This window comes from Oryctolagus cuniculus, chromosome 3 (assembly GCF_051225735.1).
Source record: "Oryctolagus cuniculus isolate XC-2025 breed Fujian yellow rabbit chromosome 3, ASM5122573v1, whole genome shotgun sequence".
Lineage (NCBI taxonomy): Eukaryota > Metazoa > Chordata > Mammalia > Lagomorpha > Leporidae > Oryctolagus > Oryctolagus cuniculus.
In genome coordinates this window covers 104,354,960-104,370,786 of record NC_142869.1, presented here as the reverse complement: position 1 = coordinate 104,370,786, position 15,827 = coordinate 104,354,960, and the positions used below count along the sequence as shown (strand labels likewise).

Sequence of the window (15,827 nt, the reverse complement as noted above, 5' to 3'; positions counted from 1 at the left end):
CTCTCCTTCTCTCTCTGTGTAACTCTGACTTTCACATAAATAAATAAATCTTTAACAAAAAGAAAAAGCAACTAGCCCTTTCTGGACTTGAGTATGTCTCAAGTAAGCACAGAAATGCCAGTTGATAATAGGATATGCTATTTTTGCAAAATGGAGAGCCCTGAGAGAGTGAGTTCTGTTGTCTTAAATACTTGGTCTTCTTTTCCTTTATTTTGGGACCAGAACTGTCAAATCTTAGGCATTCTCAGGACCTGTGAATTTGACAGAAAGTTAATAGCCAGCTATCCTAAGTTAGAGGTCAGAAACTGAACAACGGCATATTGGCTTACAGCTTGTTTGTGTAAACCCTTTTTACTAGAGATTGGGGCTTTTATTCCCACATAGTTGTTCTTATCTCGGTCTGAGCAAGTGTCAGGGTATGGGCTCTCCAGTTCATCGTGGTCCTTACTTCTTACGTGATGTATGTTTTTCCTCTTATGTCCTACTTCACTTTGCTTGAATAGCTTACTGAAAACTACTTACCTCAGTTTTTAAGTAGAGTTTAGAAATACGTGTTGTATATGTGTTTTTGAGTTGTAAAATACTTCAGTGAAGATTTGGTACTCTTAATATTAATAGGGATTTTTTGTGGGTTCATTTGTTTATGTGTATTCTTTTGTCTGTTGTTTTCAATATCAGAATCGAGTAGAAATAAATGATTTAGACCCTGAGGTTTTTAAAGAAATGATGAGATTTGTTTACACGGGAAAAGCACCAAATCTTGATAAAATGGCTGACAACTTGTTGGCAGCTGCAGACAAAGTAAGTAATAAGGGCTTAAAGAGTTGAAAAATATCTTTAAGCTTGATATTTTATGTAAAATGCTATCATCAAATGAAAATTTCAAATAACTTTAAATATAATATTATATTATTTGTAGATGCTCTTGAGAATTTTATGAAACAGCATAAGACTTTAAAAATCGACAAGATGTAAAAATATCTTGAATCATGAAAAAGCTGATTTTTTTCCAAAGGAGATTAAACTATAAAAACAATAGTTTTAAGTGTATATTCCCTTTTATAAGAACAAACACAATATCAAAATTATTGCATTTTTCAGATATTCTTAGACTTAAGCTGTAATGCATGCAGGATCTTTGTTTTTAAAAAATGACAAAAGCATGTTATATTCTCTGTATTCATAGATTTAATTGTTACTATTTAAGCATAGAAAGGAAAACAATGCTAACAGTCTCATAATACTTTGTAAGTAGGGAAACTGCACAAACATTAACAATTCTCAGAAAGTCAGTAGTTCTCATTCCTAAAAGCAGATTTTGGTATTTAAAGCACATGTGTGATGGCCCAGGTGCTTGGGCCCTGCACCCCATGGGAGACCAGGAAAAGCACCTGGCTCCTGGCTCCTGCCATCGGATCAGCGCGGTGCGCCGGCCGCAGCGCGCCGGCCGCGGCGGCCATTGGAGGGTGAACCAACGGCAAAAGGAAGACCTTTCTCACCTGTCTCTCTCTCTCACTGTCCACTCTGCCTGTCAAAAAAAAAAAAATAAATAAATAAAAAAAAAAAAAAAAAAATAAAGCACATGTGTGTATACCATTAGATAAATGTTACTATTGAAGGAAATGGGACAAGATATATACAGAAATCTTACTTCTTAGATCTGCACATGCATATGTAACTATCAATAAAACATTTTAAAAATATAAATTATTTTTAATAGCAAATATTAAATACATTGACATAAATCTGACAAAAGATGTTCAAGGTTTATATACCAAAAATTACAAACTAATGCCAGGAAAAATTCAGGAATCCCCAGATAAATGGAGAAATAGATCTTGTCCCTAGACTGAAAGTCTCAATATTATTAAATTATCAGTTCTCTTTAAAATATTTCTTAGAATAAATATGTGTATTTATGATCTTCCATTCAAAAAAGAGTTGATTAGAAATCAATATGTGCCCTTTCAAAATCTTAACAGACTTTTTTTTTATTAAAATTGGGAATCTATTTAAAGTTTTATATGTAAGTACAAGGATCTAGAATGATCCAAAACTTTGATAAAGAACATTAAAGTAGAGGACTAACTTTTTGCCTGTTTTCAGGACTTATGCAGCTTTAATAATAATGACAGTGTGGTGTTGGTGTCCAAACACAAATACATTCGTATATTCACATATCTGAAGATCTAATTTTCTACAAAAGTACAAAGCAAAAGAGACAGAAGTCTTTTCAACCAGTGATATTAGAACAATTGAATACTCATATATCCCCAAAAGGAATTTTGATGCATATTTGTAGCACATACAAAAAGTAATGCCAAATGGCTCATAAACCTAAAAATCTAAAACTTCTAAAAGAAAACCATAGGAGAAAGTCTTTGTGATCTTAGTTTGGGCAAAGATTTCTTAGCTATGGCACCGGAAACCTCCATAAAGTAAATGGATGATAAAATAGAACTTCATTAACATTCTAAACTTTTTTTTCCTTCAAAAGACATGGGAGAATAAAGGAATTAGTCACACATTGGAAGAAAATATTTGCACAGCATTATTGAATGACTAGCTGTTACCCAGGATACATCTGACTTTGGTTTTCAAATTTTGTAAGGAATTCTCAGAACTCAGTAATAAGAAGACAATGCTGTTTCTAAAAACAAAATGTTTGTGTGGATACTGTTTTTAAATAATACAAGTGAAATACATTAAAAGTTGTTTGACATCAGTAATTACGTGGGAAAATTTTATCATGAGGTACTTACACATATCTACCATAATGGCTAAAATTACAAAGACCATACTGAGTATAATCCAAGCAGTGGAAGAATCAGGACTCATGCACTGCTAATGGGAATGTAAAATGGTTCAACCATTTTGGAAAATTGTTTGGTAGGTTCTTAAAAAGTTGGAATATGATCCAATGAGTCTACTTTTCAAAACTAAGGTAGAAGAAAGCACATGTCCATGTATGTGGATGACTTGTATATGGGTGTTCATAGTAGCTTTAATTGTAACAACTAGGAACTGGAAGCAACCTGGCTGTTAATCAGCAGTTGAATGGATAAATAAATTGTTGTATTTCCATATGCAATGGAATACTACCATGAAATAAAAAGGAAAGAAATGTTGATGCACAGTTGGTGACATGCATGAATCTCAGAACAATATCAAGTGAAATAGCCAGACAAAAATGAGTCCATCCTTTATGATTCCATTTGCAGAAAGCACAGACGAATGTAGAGTGATAGAAAACATTAGAGGTTTTACCTGGGGTGGGGTGAAAGGGAAACATTACAAAGGTAGAGGAGAAGCTTTTTGGGAATGATGGATATGTTTATTGTGTTGAAGTGATGATAGTTGTGTGACATATAAACTTAACAAATTATAAAATTTATGTACCTTTTATTGTCTTTCAAGTGATCCTCAATAAAACTGTGAAAGATGTTATATAATGTTAATATATACACTAATAACTGCAAGGATTTTTAATGATTTTAAGATTTGTTTAACTTTATAATGAATTCATTCTTCATGATTGAGTAGTGATAAGATACAAGGGTAGAACACTGTGGTGTTTGAAATAGTAAAGAAATATTAAGCATTTTGAGTAATAGGTAGCTTTTTAGCATAAAATTTAACTTTAAAAAATATACTGGATTTTGCTCCTAAATATTTTCTAAATAAAATTATTCTTTATTTTAGATGCATTTGTGTTAGGTTAAAACAGTTATTTAAAGGCTTTTGAAATAACCCTAGTTCTAAGAATAATCTACTTTATTTTCTGTTACAAATACCATGTATTTGAAAACTTGGTTGGAGTTAATGTATAATGATTATATTTTCCTTTTGGATAGTATGCACTGGAACGACTGAAGGTCATGTGTGAAGAAGCTTTGTGTAGTAACCTCTCAGTAGAAAATGTTGCTGATACCCTTGTCCTTGCAGATTTGCACAGTGCAGAACAGTTGAAAGCACAAGCCATAGACTTTATTAATAGGTAAGCTATGCTTGTATTTCAGTGTGCTTGACACCTTCTACATTTTTTCACCAGACTTTTTTTAAGTGTGCTTAAATCTTCAATGCAGGTGCAGTGTACTTCGACAGCTTGGGTGTAAAGATGGGAAAAACTGGAACAGCAAGTAAGTTGACATTAGTTTCTGATCTGCATAAATGAAATTATTTGCATAGTCTTTTGTTCAGCTATAATAAGTATGAATCCAGATATTAGTTTTATGATGCATACTAGCAATTATTTTTGAAAAGTAATTTGACTGCTTAGTAGATTCCTGATGCTGTGTTCCGTTGGTAGATCAGCTTCTAATGCTAACTAGGATAGACACCCTTAATTTCTTAAGCACATATAGCCAAGTGCAGATATTATAGGGACTGCTAGAGATCCAGCTTCTGCCTCTCCAGAAAGCAGTTCCAAAAATGTGGGAAATTGTTTATTTAATCCTATGAAGAATGTACCCTCCAGATTTTTTTAGAAACTCTTTATATTTGCTAACTCACTGCTTCTTAGCTTAGTCAAGTATCTTGCATCATTTGCTGTATTAAGCTAGCTGGCTACAGTTCCAAAAATGGTAGCAGGTTGATCTTTCCTTTTCTCCAGAAAACCTGTAGGGAATTGGATAGTTTCTATATCCTTCTAAGCCTGATTTTCCTGAATATGAGATATTAGAACTTAACTATTGCTTACTTCTCCCCTTCTAATTTTTAGGTTGACTTTTGTGTTCTTTGTGATTATTTGAAATCAAAAAGGGAAAAGAGCTGTTATGTTAAGTATCTTGCATCTACTTTCGATTAATTTAGCCTGTGAACCCTTACATTCCACTTTCGTAAATTAGCAAGAGTTGATATTTATGAAAATGAAACAAAAGGACAGTGGTAAAAACAATGAAATGACTTATTCCCCTTACTTTCATCTGTTTTGATATATGTGAAGTTGGTTAACTGAATTGCCATTAGTTCGTAAATTCTATTTTCTCAAAGTGAGAAGTAATAACTACCTTTAAATAATTGATTGTCCTGTATATTGTTCAGTATATGGCAATATAATACCATAATGGTATGTGATCCTAGAAAATAATCCTTTTGAATTTAAAATATGCCATATTAGCAGCAAATGGCAAGTCTAGGATCCTTTGTACTTTTCCATATTTTTTTTTAAGATTTATTTATTTGAAAAGGTAAAGTTAGAGAGAGAAATCTTCCATCCGCTGATTCATTCCCCAAATGGCTGCGATAGCCAGGACTGGTCCAGGCTGAAGTAAGGAGTCCAGAACTCCATCCGGGTCTCCCACATGGGTGGCAGGGGCCCAAATACTCAGACCATCTTCAGCTGCTTTTGCAGGCCCGTAGCTGGATCAGAAGCAGAACAGCCAGAACTCAAACTGGTGCTCATATAGGATGCCAGTGCCACATTGTGCCACAGCACTGGCCCCAGTACTTTTGTCAATCTCAAGCCCCAGTTTTTTATTCTGTTAGGAAAATACATTATATAACTTTTGTAATTTCAGAAGCAAAAAAACTTATTTTATACACTGTATAAAGCTGTACTGTATGTACAGACATGGGTATTAATTGAATGAATAAGTGAAAAGATCAATTCTGTTAACAGATAACTGTGATTCTAAACATCTAGTGGAAAGTTTAAACATAATAACACACTGATAATTCAATGTTTGGCAGTTAAAAGTTTTAATATCAGTAACTGTTTAGTTCAGCTAACAAACATTCTGTTCTGTCTCAGTCTACGTTCTTGAGAAATTCAGTATCTGATAGGGATAGATACATGAATATCTCTTCATTTTAATACGGTAAGTAATAAGTTTGAGGAGGCTGTATGTACAGGTTCTTGACATAGCCTGGAGATTTAGGGATGGCTTTCTGAAAATGGTTGAGCTGAGTCTGAAAACAGGACTAAGAATAGCAGAATTAGGAAGGAATCAGAAGGTATTATAGACAAGAAGAATAGCATGAACTAAAGAAGAGCATGAAGCACTTGTTGATTTTTCATGTGTTGGATACTTACATTTTATTATCTAGCAAATTCATACATCACTGTGTTCAGTATGAGAATATAGTGGTGAGTATGGCAGATTTTTATCCCTGCCTTCATGGACTTTTATGGTTTAGCAGATTAATTAATAATTAAATAAGTAATTAAACAGGAATTTGCAATAAAATGATGATAATGTATAGCAATGTGCCCATAGGAGCATGTAACAAAGGGACATAACTTAATCTAGTGGTCAAAGAAAGCCTTTTTAAAAAATTGCTGTAAGAATAGAGACTTGTGGTGTTGGTGGGCATTACCCTGGCATACAAACAGGGAAGAGAGGAAGGAAAGTGTATCCTAGAAAGGGGGAATGAGATGTGCAAAATGTTGATTAAGGAGAGTAGTATAGAGTGAGAGGCAGGGGTTAGGGGAGTAGTAAGGAGATAAAGCTGGAGATTACAAGGAGAAATCAGATCCTGGAGGGCCATGTAAAAATAATAGGACTTTTAGATGGGTTTCAAAGCATAGTGGGCATCCAGGAAAGGATTTTCTCCTAGGATATAGCATGATCGGGTTTAAATTGTTAACATGCTCTCTACCTTAGGGATGGAATGGAGAAAGGACAGGAGGTTGGAATTGTGGAGGAACAAGGTTAAATATAGGTAGAGCAGTTTGTTCAGGCAGGAGATGAAAGGTAAAATTAAACTTGATAGATGACAGAAACTGGGAAGAAAGAAAAGTATATAGTATTTTTGAAGGGAGAGTCTATAATATTTGAGTATAATTTGGATAGTGGGTAGTGTAAGGAAGAGAAGAGAGGAGGCAATGAAGGGTATCTAGATTTGTTGCTTCAACATTTGATTTTGTTTTTCAATTTTGTTGTCTTTTTAAGGAATTTATTAGACTCAGGGTCACAGCAAATGCATAATTACTACAACACAATTATCAATTCTCATGTTAATGTGATTTTAATAAAAAGAGAACAGATTTGTATATAGTTCATAGATAAAATTGTAAGAATATAATGAAACTTTCCTCTGTTTTCCCTTTTCTCACCGTCTCTTCCTTCCTCCCTCCCCTCTTCCCTCCTATCTGTCTGTCTCTCTAACTGTTCAGTGACAATGTGTTGCATGTATTGTACTATAAGCAATTTATGATCCCAGCATATAATGCTAGAACATGGAAGTAGGCAGTAGAAAGTTAGAGGAAGTAGGGAGCCTACAATAAGAAGTCAGATTTCTCTTTCTAAACAACTTGGGTATAGACTGTGGTAAACAATATAGAAGAGAACATGGCATAGTCATGTTTATGTAATTGAGGCAGCATTGTAGGAACAGAGCTTGAGATGAACAAGATAGGAACCTGAAAGACAAATTAAGAGACTGCTGATAATCTGTGAAATGATATGGGCCTTAACCAGGAGCTCCATTTGTCTTTGGGAATCAAAATAGGGTTTTGGTGATTGATTCCAAAGAACAGAGTCTAGGATATCTACTAGGTTTCTGGCTTGAGTCACTGAATATTGGTGGAAGCTTCCTTTAGCTGATTGGAAATGGGGGAGGAAGAATTCAGGACTTAGGGAGAGGGACAATGAGTTCTCATCTGACAGTCTTGAATATATGAGTCTTGAGGCACATTCAGGTAAAAAGAACAAGTAGTTGGAATGATCTTTCAGGAGAGGCCAACCATTTAGCAAATCGCTAGGTAATTATTGAATATGATCATTAAGACTGTGAAGAGTAGATGAGGTAGAAGGAATGATTAGCTGTTAAGGGAAAAGAGGAAATGGCAAAATTGGAAAGGAGAAAATCTTCCTCTAAGAGTGAGGTAAAAGGGCCCTTGAATGAGCAGGTACATTAAAATGACCAGAAAAATTTAGTAGTTTGTGTTGCAACAGAAAATACTGTTAAGATTGATAATGTTGTAATAAACTCAAATGATTTGAATACATGAAATCCACTAAGAAAAAAAGTTGACAGTGCATTTCAAATGTATTCTTGCTTAAACATTTTTTAATTTTATTTTTCAGTCAAGCAACTGACATAATGGAAACATCAGGGTGGAAGTCCATGATTCAGTCACACCCTCATTTAGTAGCCGAAGCCTTCCGAGCACTGGCGTCTGCACAGTGTCCACAGTTTGGCATTCCTCGCAAACGGCTAAAACAGTCCTGAAATCGTCCATGAACAGTAGAAAAATGGAATTGACCTTTACTCCTCCAGGTCCAGAAGGATGCTAATACACAAACCATAAGCAAGAGTTGTATCTGTTTTCTTGTCCACAGAACAGATGGTGAAAAGCATATTACTTGCATTTCAGGTGGATAATTTATGGTTTATTCTTCAGCTTTAAATTAGACTGATTAATTCACTTCAAGGCCTTAAATTATCTTCAATGACTTCTCTTGTTCATACAATACTTTAATTTTTTTATTGTGCCTTGTCATTTTGACCAGGCTATGCAGGATTGCACTAGCTCCATAATGCAGTAATTCTGATAACTGAAAATACTAAGTTTCAAAAGGATCTTCCATTATTTTGAGAAAAGGAAAATGAATTTAGAGGTTTTGTCCTGTGCTATCTCAAAGTTTAAATGTAGGTTCTCCTTAAAAGCACTTGTATTGGAGATTACCAGTAATGTCTCCAGTCTGAGTTGTATAAATATAGAAGAACCTGCTTACCTTCAAGGTAAGTTATGGCAATACACTGCTTCAGTTCTAATTTATTTTTCATTTCAGGGGGCAAATATGCAATGAGTTGGCCCAGACTTTTAGTAAAATTTGTGGTGTTTGTTAACTATTCAACAAGCTGTGGGTTTATCCAAATTTACAATGATTGATAACTAATTGAGGTTAAGATTTCAATAAGAAAGCATGTTTTCTGCTGAAGTATTTTTTTTTAATTTATAGTGACCTACATTTATATGAGGAATTCTGTACATGTTAAAAGTTAAGGATGACCAAATGTAAATTTAATGAGTGGGCCAATTAAGAAAGATATATATGCACTTTTAATGTGTAACTTTTGTATGCTGAATGGTACATATATTTTTCCTGTTTTTGAAGGAATTAATAAGGTGTAATTAATTGTGTCTTAACTTTTGAAATAATTTTTTAAGACAGATGGAAGCAACTGGGATGTTTGTGATAATAGATAAGAAGGGTCTCCTTGATTACAGTTAAATTGGTTTGAATTTCAGATATTCATATTCCTGTTTTTTCATACTTTGGAAAAGGCACCTGAACAATAAACAAATCCTGGACAGTCTACTCTCTTTCAGATAGTGAACTAATAGAATTTGCCTGTGCAAGATGCATACAAAGGAGAGAACTCTTAGATTGTTTCAGGCTGCACTATGAAGCTTTTCTCCCCTTGTTTTCTCCTTTGTGTTTCAGTTACTGTACTAACATTGTGGATGATATTGAAATTCTGCATAATGTGAACAGGATAAACTATTTATAAACTGCTTTTCATGGGCCAGTTCTTTATTATAAATGAATTTTAGCTTTAAACACATATATACATGTTCAGTGTTTGTTAGTTGTGTTCCTAAAGAAGGTCTGTTTTGGTGCATTGTCCCAGAGAAGCAGGAGCAATCAGTGTCAGGCTGTTGGATCTGACTTACTGTAGCAGTGCAGTGTGCTTCTTAGGTAAGATTTATATTTGGCCACAAGAGAAAAGTGTGTCACTGGGGAAAAAATGCATATAACTATGTGTTTGCATATATAACTTTATTCTGCAGATTAGAATTTATATAATTTGTTTAGTTTTTCAGTTCAGGGCAAAAGGAAAAAAATGAAGCTTGAGAATAGGTTTTTTGTTTGCTGTCTCTTTACTAGGTGTTAACTGAAGGAATCAAAACATATCAGGACTGATTCATAACTTACTTTGAGCAGGCACTATCAAAATAAGCGTTTGTTATCCACAACAAACAGGATTTTGAAAGGTCACATTTTCAGATTTAGCTTCTTTCTCTGATGTTTAATTGATGCTTAATTGTTGTGGTAACTTAAATTGGAAGAATCTCTTGGAATAGGAGAAATATTCTTCCCTGGTAATGGACTTCGTCCTAAGAAAGAATGTTGTGGAGAATAGAAATTCACTTCCTTTACTCCACCATTAAGATTGAGCCTATTAAATTTACATGTGGAATATAAAAAATAAGTGTACACATGTATGTATACACTTTTAAGATTTTAACAGTCTTACAGTAAAATAAATTGATAATTAATGTTGTCATCTATCAAGAAAAAGTGGATATATCTAAAGGACAGCACAATGGCACATTGAGAATTGATTCACTGCTCTAATCTACATTTCTAGCCACAATGACTTCAATAATCATACTGTATAGTGAACGTTTCAGCTTACCCTTGCCTACTGTAGTGTTTATTGCAAATCCTAAGGATTTCGTAAGGATTTTTAAGTTTGGTAGCACATTTTGTACCAAAAATGTCAAACACTGTGCTATGAGAATATCCATGGTTATAAAAGTATCCACTTTTCAGGTAATACAATGCCTACCATTGTACTAACAGAATCTTATGGTAGTTGATTTATTTTTTTATTTATTATGTATATTTTTGGTATGGTGGGTTCTTGAGACAATGATAAAAAACTTAATGTATTCTGAAGCAAGTGCTCTAATTGCCTTTTTCTTCTTCCATTTTTAAAACACATTATTTTCAAAATAGGCACAGATCTTTCCAGAGCAATCTTGCCTTTCAATTTATCAGCCTGCTCCTGCTTCCCTTTTGTCACCCAAGTAGGGCTTTTCCTTAGAAAGTAGTGAGTGGTTTTAAATACATGTTTAAAAAATAACCATTGGATAACTGTTCTTTAAGATCTAGAAATACTGTATTTGTGCCTTTTTCATTTTTAAAATTTAATGTATATTGGTATTTGGAGCACAAATATGAAGGTGCCATACTATGGCTTGCCAATGTTACCTCCTTGAATACTCATGTGTCATTGTCTTGAAATAGTAATTGGAGAATCTTGCATGAATTATGTGATTGTGTGTGTATGTGTGTGTGTGTGTGTGTACGTATGTATGTGGGTACCTGTATTTCTTGGGCTTGTGTGTGGTTTGTTCAAAGAGTGTATTTCTGAAACTAGGACTCAGTTTAATGTTGAAAGTTCAGGTTAGTTGAAATATTTCACTTAAATGTGCTTTATTTGGAGACACAGTTAATTGACAAATTATAATTCTTAAAAAAATGTGTTCAATTTACTGCATGATAAAATGTGAAGATAGTGCCTTTTTAGGTCATCAGTTATAACAAAATTAAATATTATCAAAGATCTCTGAAAAAGTTGTCATGAACATTTTTATTTATTTTTAAGCTATATCTAAGTGAGAGCTTAAATTGTCAAAAGTATAATTACTAACTAACCTATCCATTTAAGTTTTGTGTATAACTTTAAAATCGAAGCAGAACTCTTTACAAAATTGTGGATCATAGAAAGTACCTAGTGTTACTAAAATACAAGGAATTTGGTATGTTAAGTTTGTGAATATCCGACAACAATTTTGCATTTTTCCTAGCCAGTTATACTCTCAAAGTGGTTAATTCTGACTTTTGGATAGCATGCTCTTGATGGGTGAAATAAAAATATTCAGTGTATTCTTGCAAAAAAAAGTAGGTGGATGAGTGGGTTTGTTTTAGTGTTCTCAAATTATAAAGACAGCACTTTCAGCACACATAAGAGTATTTTGCAAACCTTTTTTATACAGATTATGAGCTCTACTTTATTTAAGTGTTCATGGAATGATGTTAATGTTAGGTCCAGTTGAACAAATATTGAGTGCCTACCATATGCAAGACTTCTTCACTAGGAATGAAATCACACCTTGTCTTCTGTTTGCAGTATGTGAACTTTATGTTTAAAAAGGAATTCTTATATTTAAATCTTTTTCTGTTGTTAGTTTATCATTGTATACTGTAACCCAGTTAATTTTGCATTCAGTTTTTAAAATGAAGATATAACTTACTTGAGTCCCATTTTTGAAAATAAAATTCTGCTAAAATTATTTAATTATGGTGGAAATTAATTTTCAAGATTCAGATGTATAAAAGTTTATTTAACTTTTCAGCCTCATTTTTAATCAGTTGATGTTAACGAGATACATTTGTTGCTGAAAATATTTTTTGCATTTCAGCACATTGAGTTAAAATAAAGTTATTACTACTTATTCAGAATTAATTGACTTATTTTGTGTTTATTTTAAAAACTTAGATAAGTATGATGGCTTGGGAAAAAAACCTTGTATTTGATAGAACATGCAGAGTAATTATCTTTTCTACCTAGGAAATCTGTATTTTTTAGGCTCTACTAATGACTTACTCAACCGTGAGCTACTACACATTTATTTGTTTTAACATGTGTATATGATCAACATTGAATGCCTTATTCTTATATATTATTAATGTAAAACTTAAAGATCACCTTTTCCTTGGTACTGCCACCCCCCCTTTTAAAAAAAAAAAAAGATAAATTTATTTGAAAGGCAAAGATACATAGAAGAGAAAGAGAGAAGATCATCCATTGGTTCACTTTGCAAATGGAGCAACGGCCAGAGCTGGGCCAATCAGAAGCCAGGAGCCAGGAGCTTCTTCTGGGTCATTTTTTGCTGCCTTCCCTGGTGCATTAGCAGGGAACTGGATTAGAAGTGGAGCATCTGGGACTTGAACTGGTGCCCATATGGGATACCGACACTGCAGGCAGAAGCTTAATCTTCTAGGCCATAGTGCTGGCCCCATTCTGCTACCCCTTCTTAATTTCATTTAACCCAGACAGTTGAATCATTTGCTGTCATCAAAAATCATATTTGGAGCTGGATATTCCTGAACCCTCTTAATAACAAAATCAGTGTTTCAAAATTGTGGCCAAGGTAGGATAAAAGGTCATGAAGAAAAATTTCCCCTATATCTAACACTCACACACAATAAAAGATTAAAAAACTTGGAACATGTCTGTATAAGCACAGTAAAATAGGATGAGTCTTTGGTCACATTTCCACCTTTACCAATCAACTCTATTTTATATTTTCCATCCTACTCTGCTGCAAACAGCACCCTGAAAACTGCTTTAAGATTAAGACTTGTGTTTTCTCCATTTACTGCCTCAGAAGGCTAAGAGTAGTATTTGTGTTGGTCACTATTTTTTTTTTCCAGTAGTGGATAGTGGCAGAAACAAATTTGACATTTTTAAATTTTATTTCAAAATTTTTAGTAACATAGGATATTTGTAAAGTTAAGAGATTGTGCATCCTTCCCCCTTCTGCATTCTATTCTTCATCATTGTTCATTGTGTAAAAGATTCAGGTGTAGTCCTGTGTTAGTCTATGACATAACAGCCAAATAATTCCTATAGTATATAATTTTACCCTTTTGCTCTAATTCCAACCAGGCCTTAATAGATGGAAGAAAAGAAAAAAATGGTATTTATGAATAATAATTGCAGCACACAAAAAGCAACCAGTGTCTTAAGGACTCTGATGTTCATTTTAACCTAAAATAGATTTAACACCATGAATAAAATATTTTTAGAATATATACTTTATAAGGTGCTTTAAAAATACCAAACTCAAAGGGGCAATAATGAAAAATGACATGCAATTAAAAGTAAAGCTGGATTCATTCAATATGATAAGTGCAACAAATGATAAAACAGACACTTGAATCAGTAGAAGACAAGGTTGAGAAATGGTCCCACATCACCATGTAATAAAGAGATGAAAATAAACGTAATTCAGTTTAATTTCTATCAACAGTTAATGAAATGGAGTGCCAGGTATGTGCTGAACACTGTTTTCAATGATAAAGAGCTTTATCCTCTAGTGCTCTGTTTTCTTGAAGAAAGTGGGGTTATTTAATGCAGTGTTTGGTAACTGTTGTAATAGGAATCAAGGAGGTGGGAGTAGAAGTACCATTTGTTTTTCCTGAGGAAGTGATGTTAAATTGAGATTTAGCAGGAGTTAGGTAGCTTAGTTGGTAGTGTCATCCAACCTGTTAGTAATATCCCAGAGTGTGACTAAGGTTCATATGCAATATTTATGGTAATGTATGTGAATATGGCATATCTTAATGTGTAAAGGGAAACGAACAGTTGTAGACCCATAAGCCAGGGTCGTATTTTTGTAGGCCTTTTTAAAGGACTGAGACAACCTATGAACATAGAAGAATTTTTTTTTTTTTTTTGGACAGGCAGAGTGGACAGTGAGAGAGAGAGACAGAGAGAAAGGTCTTCCTTTTTCCGTTGGTTTACCCCCCAATGGCTGCTGCAGCCTGCGCAGCCACGGCTGGCGAACCGCGCTGATCTGAAGCCAGAAGCCAGGTGCTTCTCCTGGTCTCCCATGCAGGTACAGGGCACAAGCACTTGAAACATCCTCCACTCCACTCCCGGGCTACAGCAGAGAGCTGGACTGGAAGAGGAGCAACCGGGACAGAATCCGGCGCCCCAACCAGAACTATAACCCGGTGTGCCAGCGCCGCAGGTGGAAGATTAGCCTAGTGAGCTGCGGCGCCGGCCAACATAGAAGAATTTTAAACATGGATTTGTCATAAGCATCAAGAATCTTAAGTCTTCACATAGATAGTAGGGAGTTAGAGGAGAGGATTGTGAAACCCTTCTTAGAAGGTAAAGGATGTACATTGATCCGTACTGGGATGGATTAGAGGGGGGGAATTTAAGAAGAAATATTAAAAGGACTTAACAGTAAATTGCATATAGTAGAAGTGAGACTCGCAGGTTTTGCATTTGTGTAATCATGGGAGGGAAATAGCATTTGGTGATATAGGCATCCCAAGAATTTTCTAAGAAATACTTTTTTGGTTTGGAGTTTGTTGAGCTTAAGGTTGCTATGGGACATTTTTTGATAGGTGAATCTTTTTTTTTTTTTTTTTTTTTGACAGGCAGAGTGGACAGTGAGAGACACAGAGAGAAAGGTCTTCCTTTGCCATTGGTTCACCCTCCAATGGCCGCCGCGGCCGGCGCGCTGTGGCCTGTGCACCACGCTGATCCGATGGCAGGAGCCAGGTACTTCTCCTGGTCTCCCATGGGGTGCAGGGCCCAAGCACTTGGGCCATCCTCCACTGCACTCCGTGGCTACAGCAGAGAGCTGGCCTGGAAGAGGGGCAACCAGGACAGAATCCGGCACCCCGACCGGGACTAGAACCCGGTGTGCCGGCGCCGCAAGGCGGAGGATTAGCCTAGTGGGCCGCGGCGCCGGCCAATAGGTGAATCTTAAGTGTGAGTGTGATCCCAGTTCTAATGTCAGGAATCACCAGTGTAGAGATAATTAGTGTTGTGTGGGCTGAGGACAGGGAAAATCAGGGCAGAAACAGACAGAGAGAAGAGCCAAAAAAAAGATGAATACTCAGATAAAAGAAAAGTATCATTCTAAGAAGTTGGAGAAGAGAGTTTCAAGAGAAGAAATGGTCAATAATAAGACATGCTGCTGAGTAGCCAAATATAAAATAGGTTGGCCAAGTATAAAGCATGGGGCACATGAGATCTTAAGAGAGAAAATGGGGGCCAGGGCTGTGGCGTAGTGGGTAAAGCCACTTTCTGTGGTGCAGGCATCCCATGTAGGCATGGGTTTGAGTCCCAGCTGCTGCACTCCTGATCCAGCTCTCTGCTACGGCCTGGGAAAGCAGTGTAGGATGGCTCAAGTGCCTGGGCTCCTGCACCCCTGTGGGAGACTCAGAGGAAGCTCCTGGCTCCTGGCTTCGGATTGGTCCATCTCTGGCCATTGCGGCCATTTGGGGAGTGAGCCAGCGGATGCCTCTGCTTCTGCTTCTGCCTCTCTCTGGTTCTGCTTT

The 15,827-nt window shown here is 35.4% G+C and overlaps 1 protein-coding gene across 1 annotated transcript in view; it reads left to right on the top strand.

Moving 5' to 3' along the window:
• SPOPL (speckle type BTB/POZ protein like) overlaps positions 1-12,203 on the top strand; it is a 65,302-nt gene extending 53,099 nt beyond the window's left edge. Inside the window, 4 exon segments of the mRNA XM_089329245.1 lie at positions 679-801; positions 3,855-3,997; positions 4,086-4,139; positions 8,031-12,203. Coding sequence (XP_089185371.1) covers positions 679-801; positions 3,855-3,997; positions 4,086-4,139; positions 8,031-8,175 — 465 coding nt within the window. The 3' untranslated portion in view covers positions 8,176-12,203.
• The last annotated feature ends 3,624 nt before the right edge of the window (positions 12,204-15,827 follow it).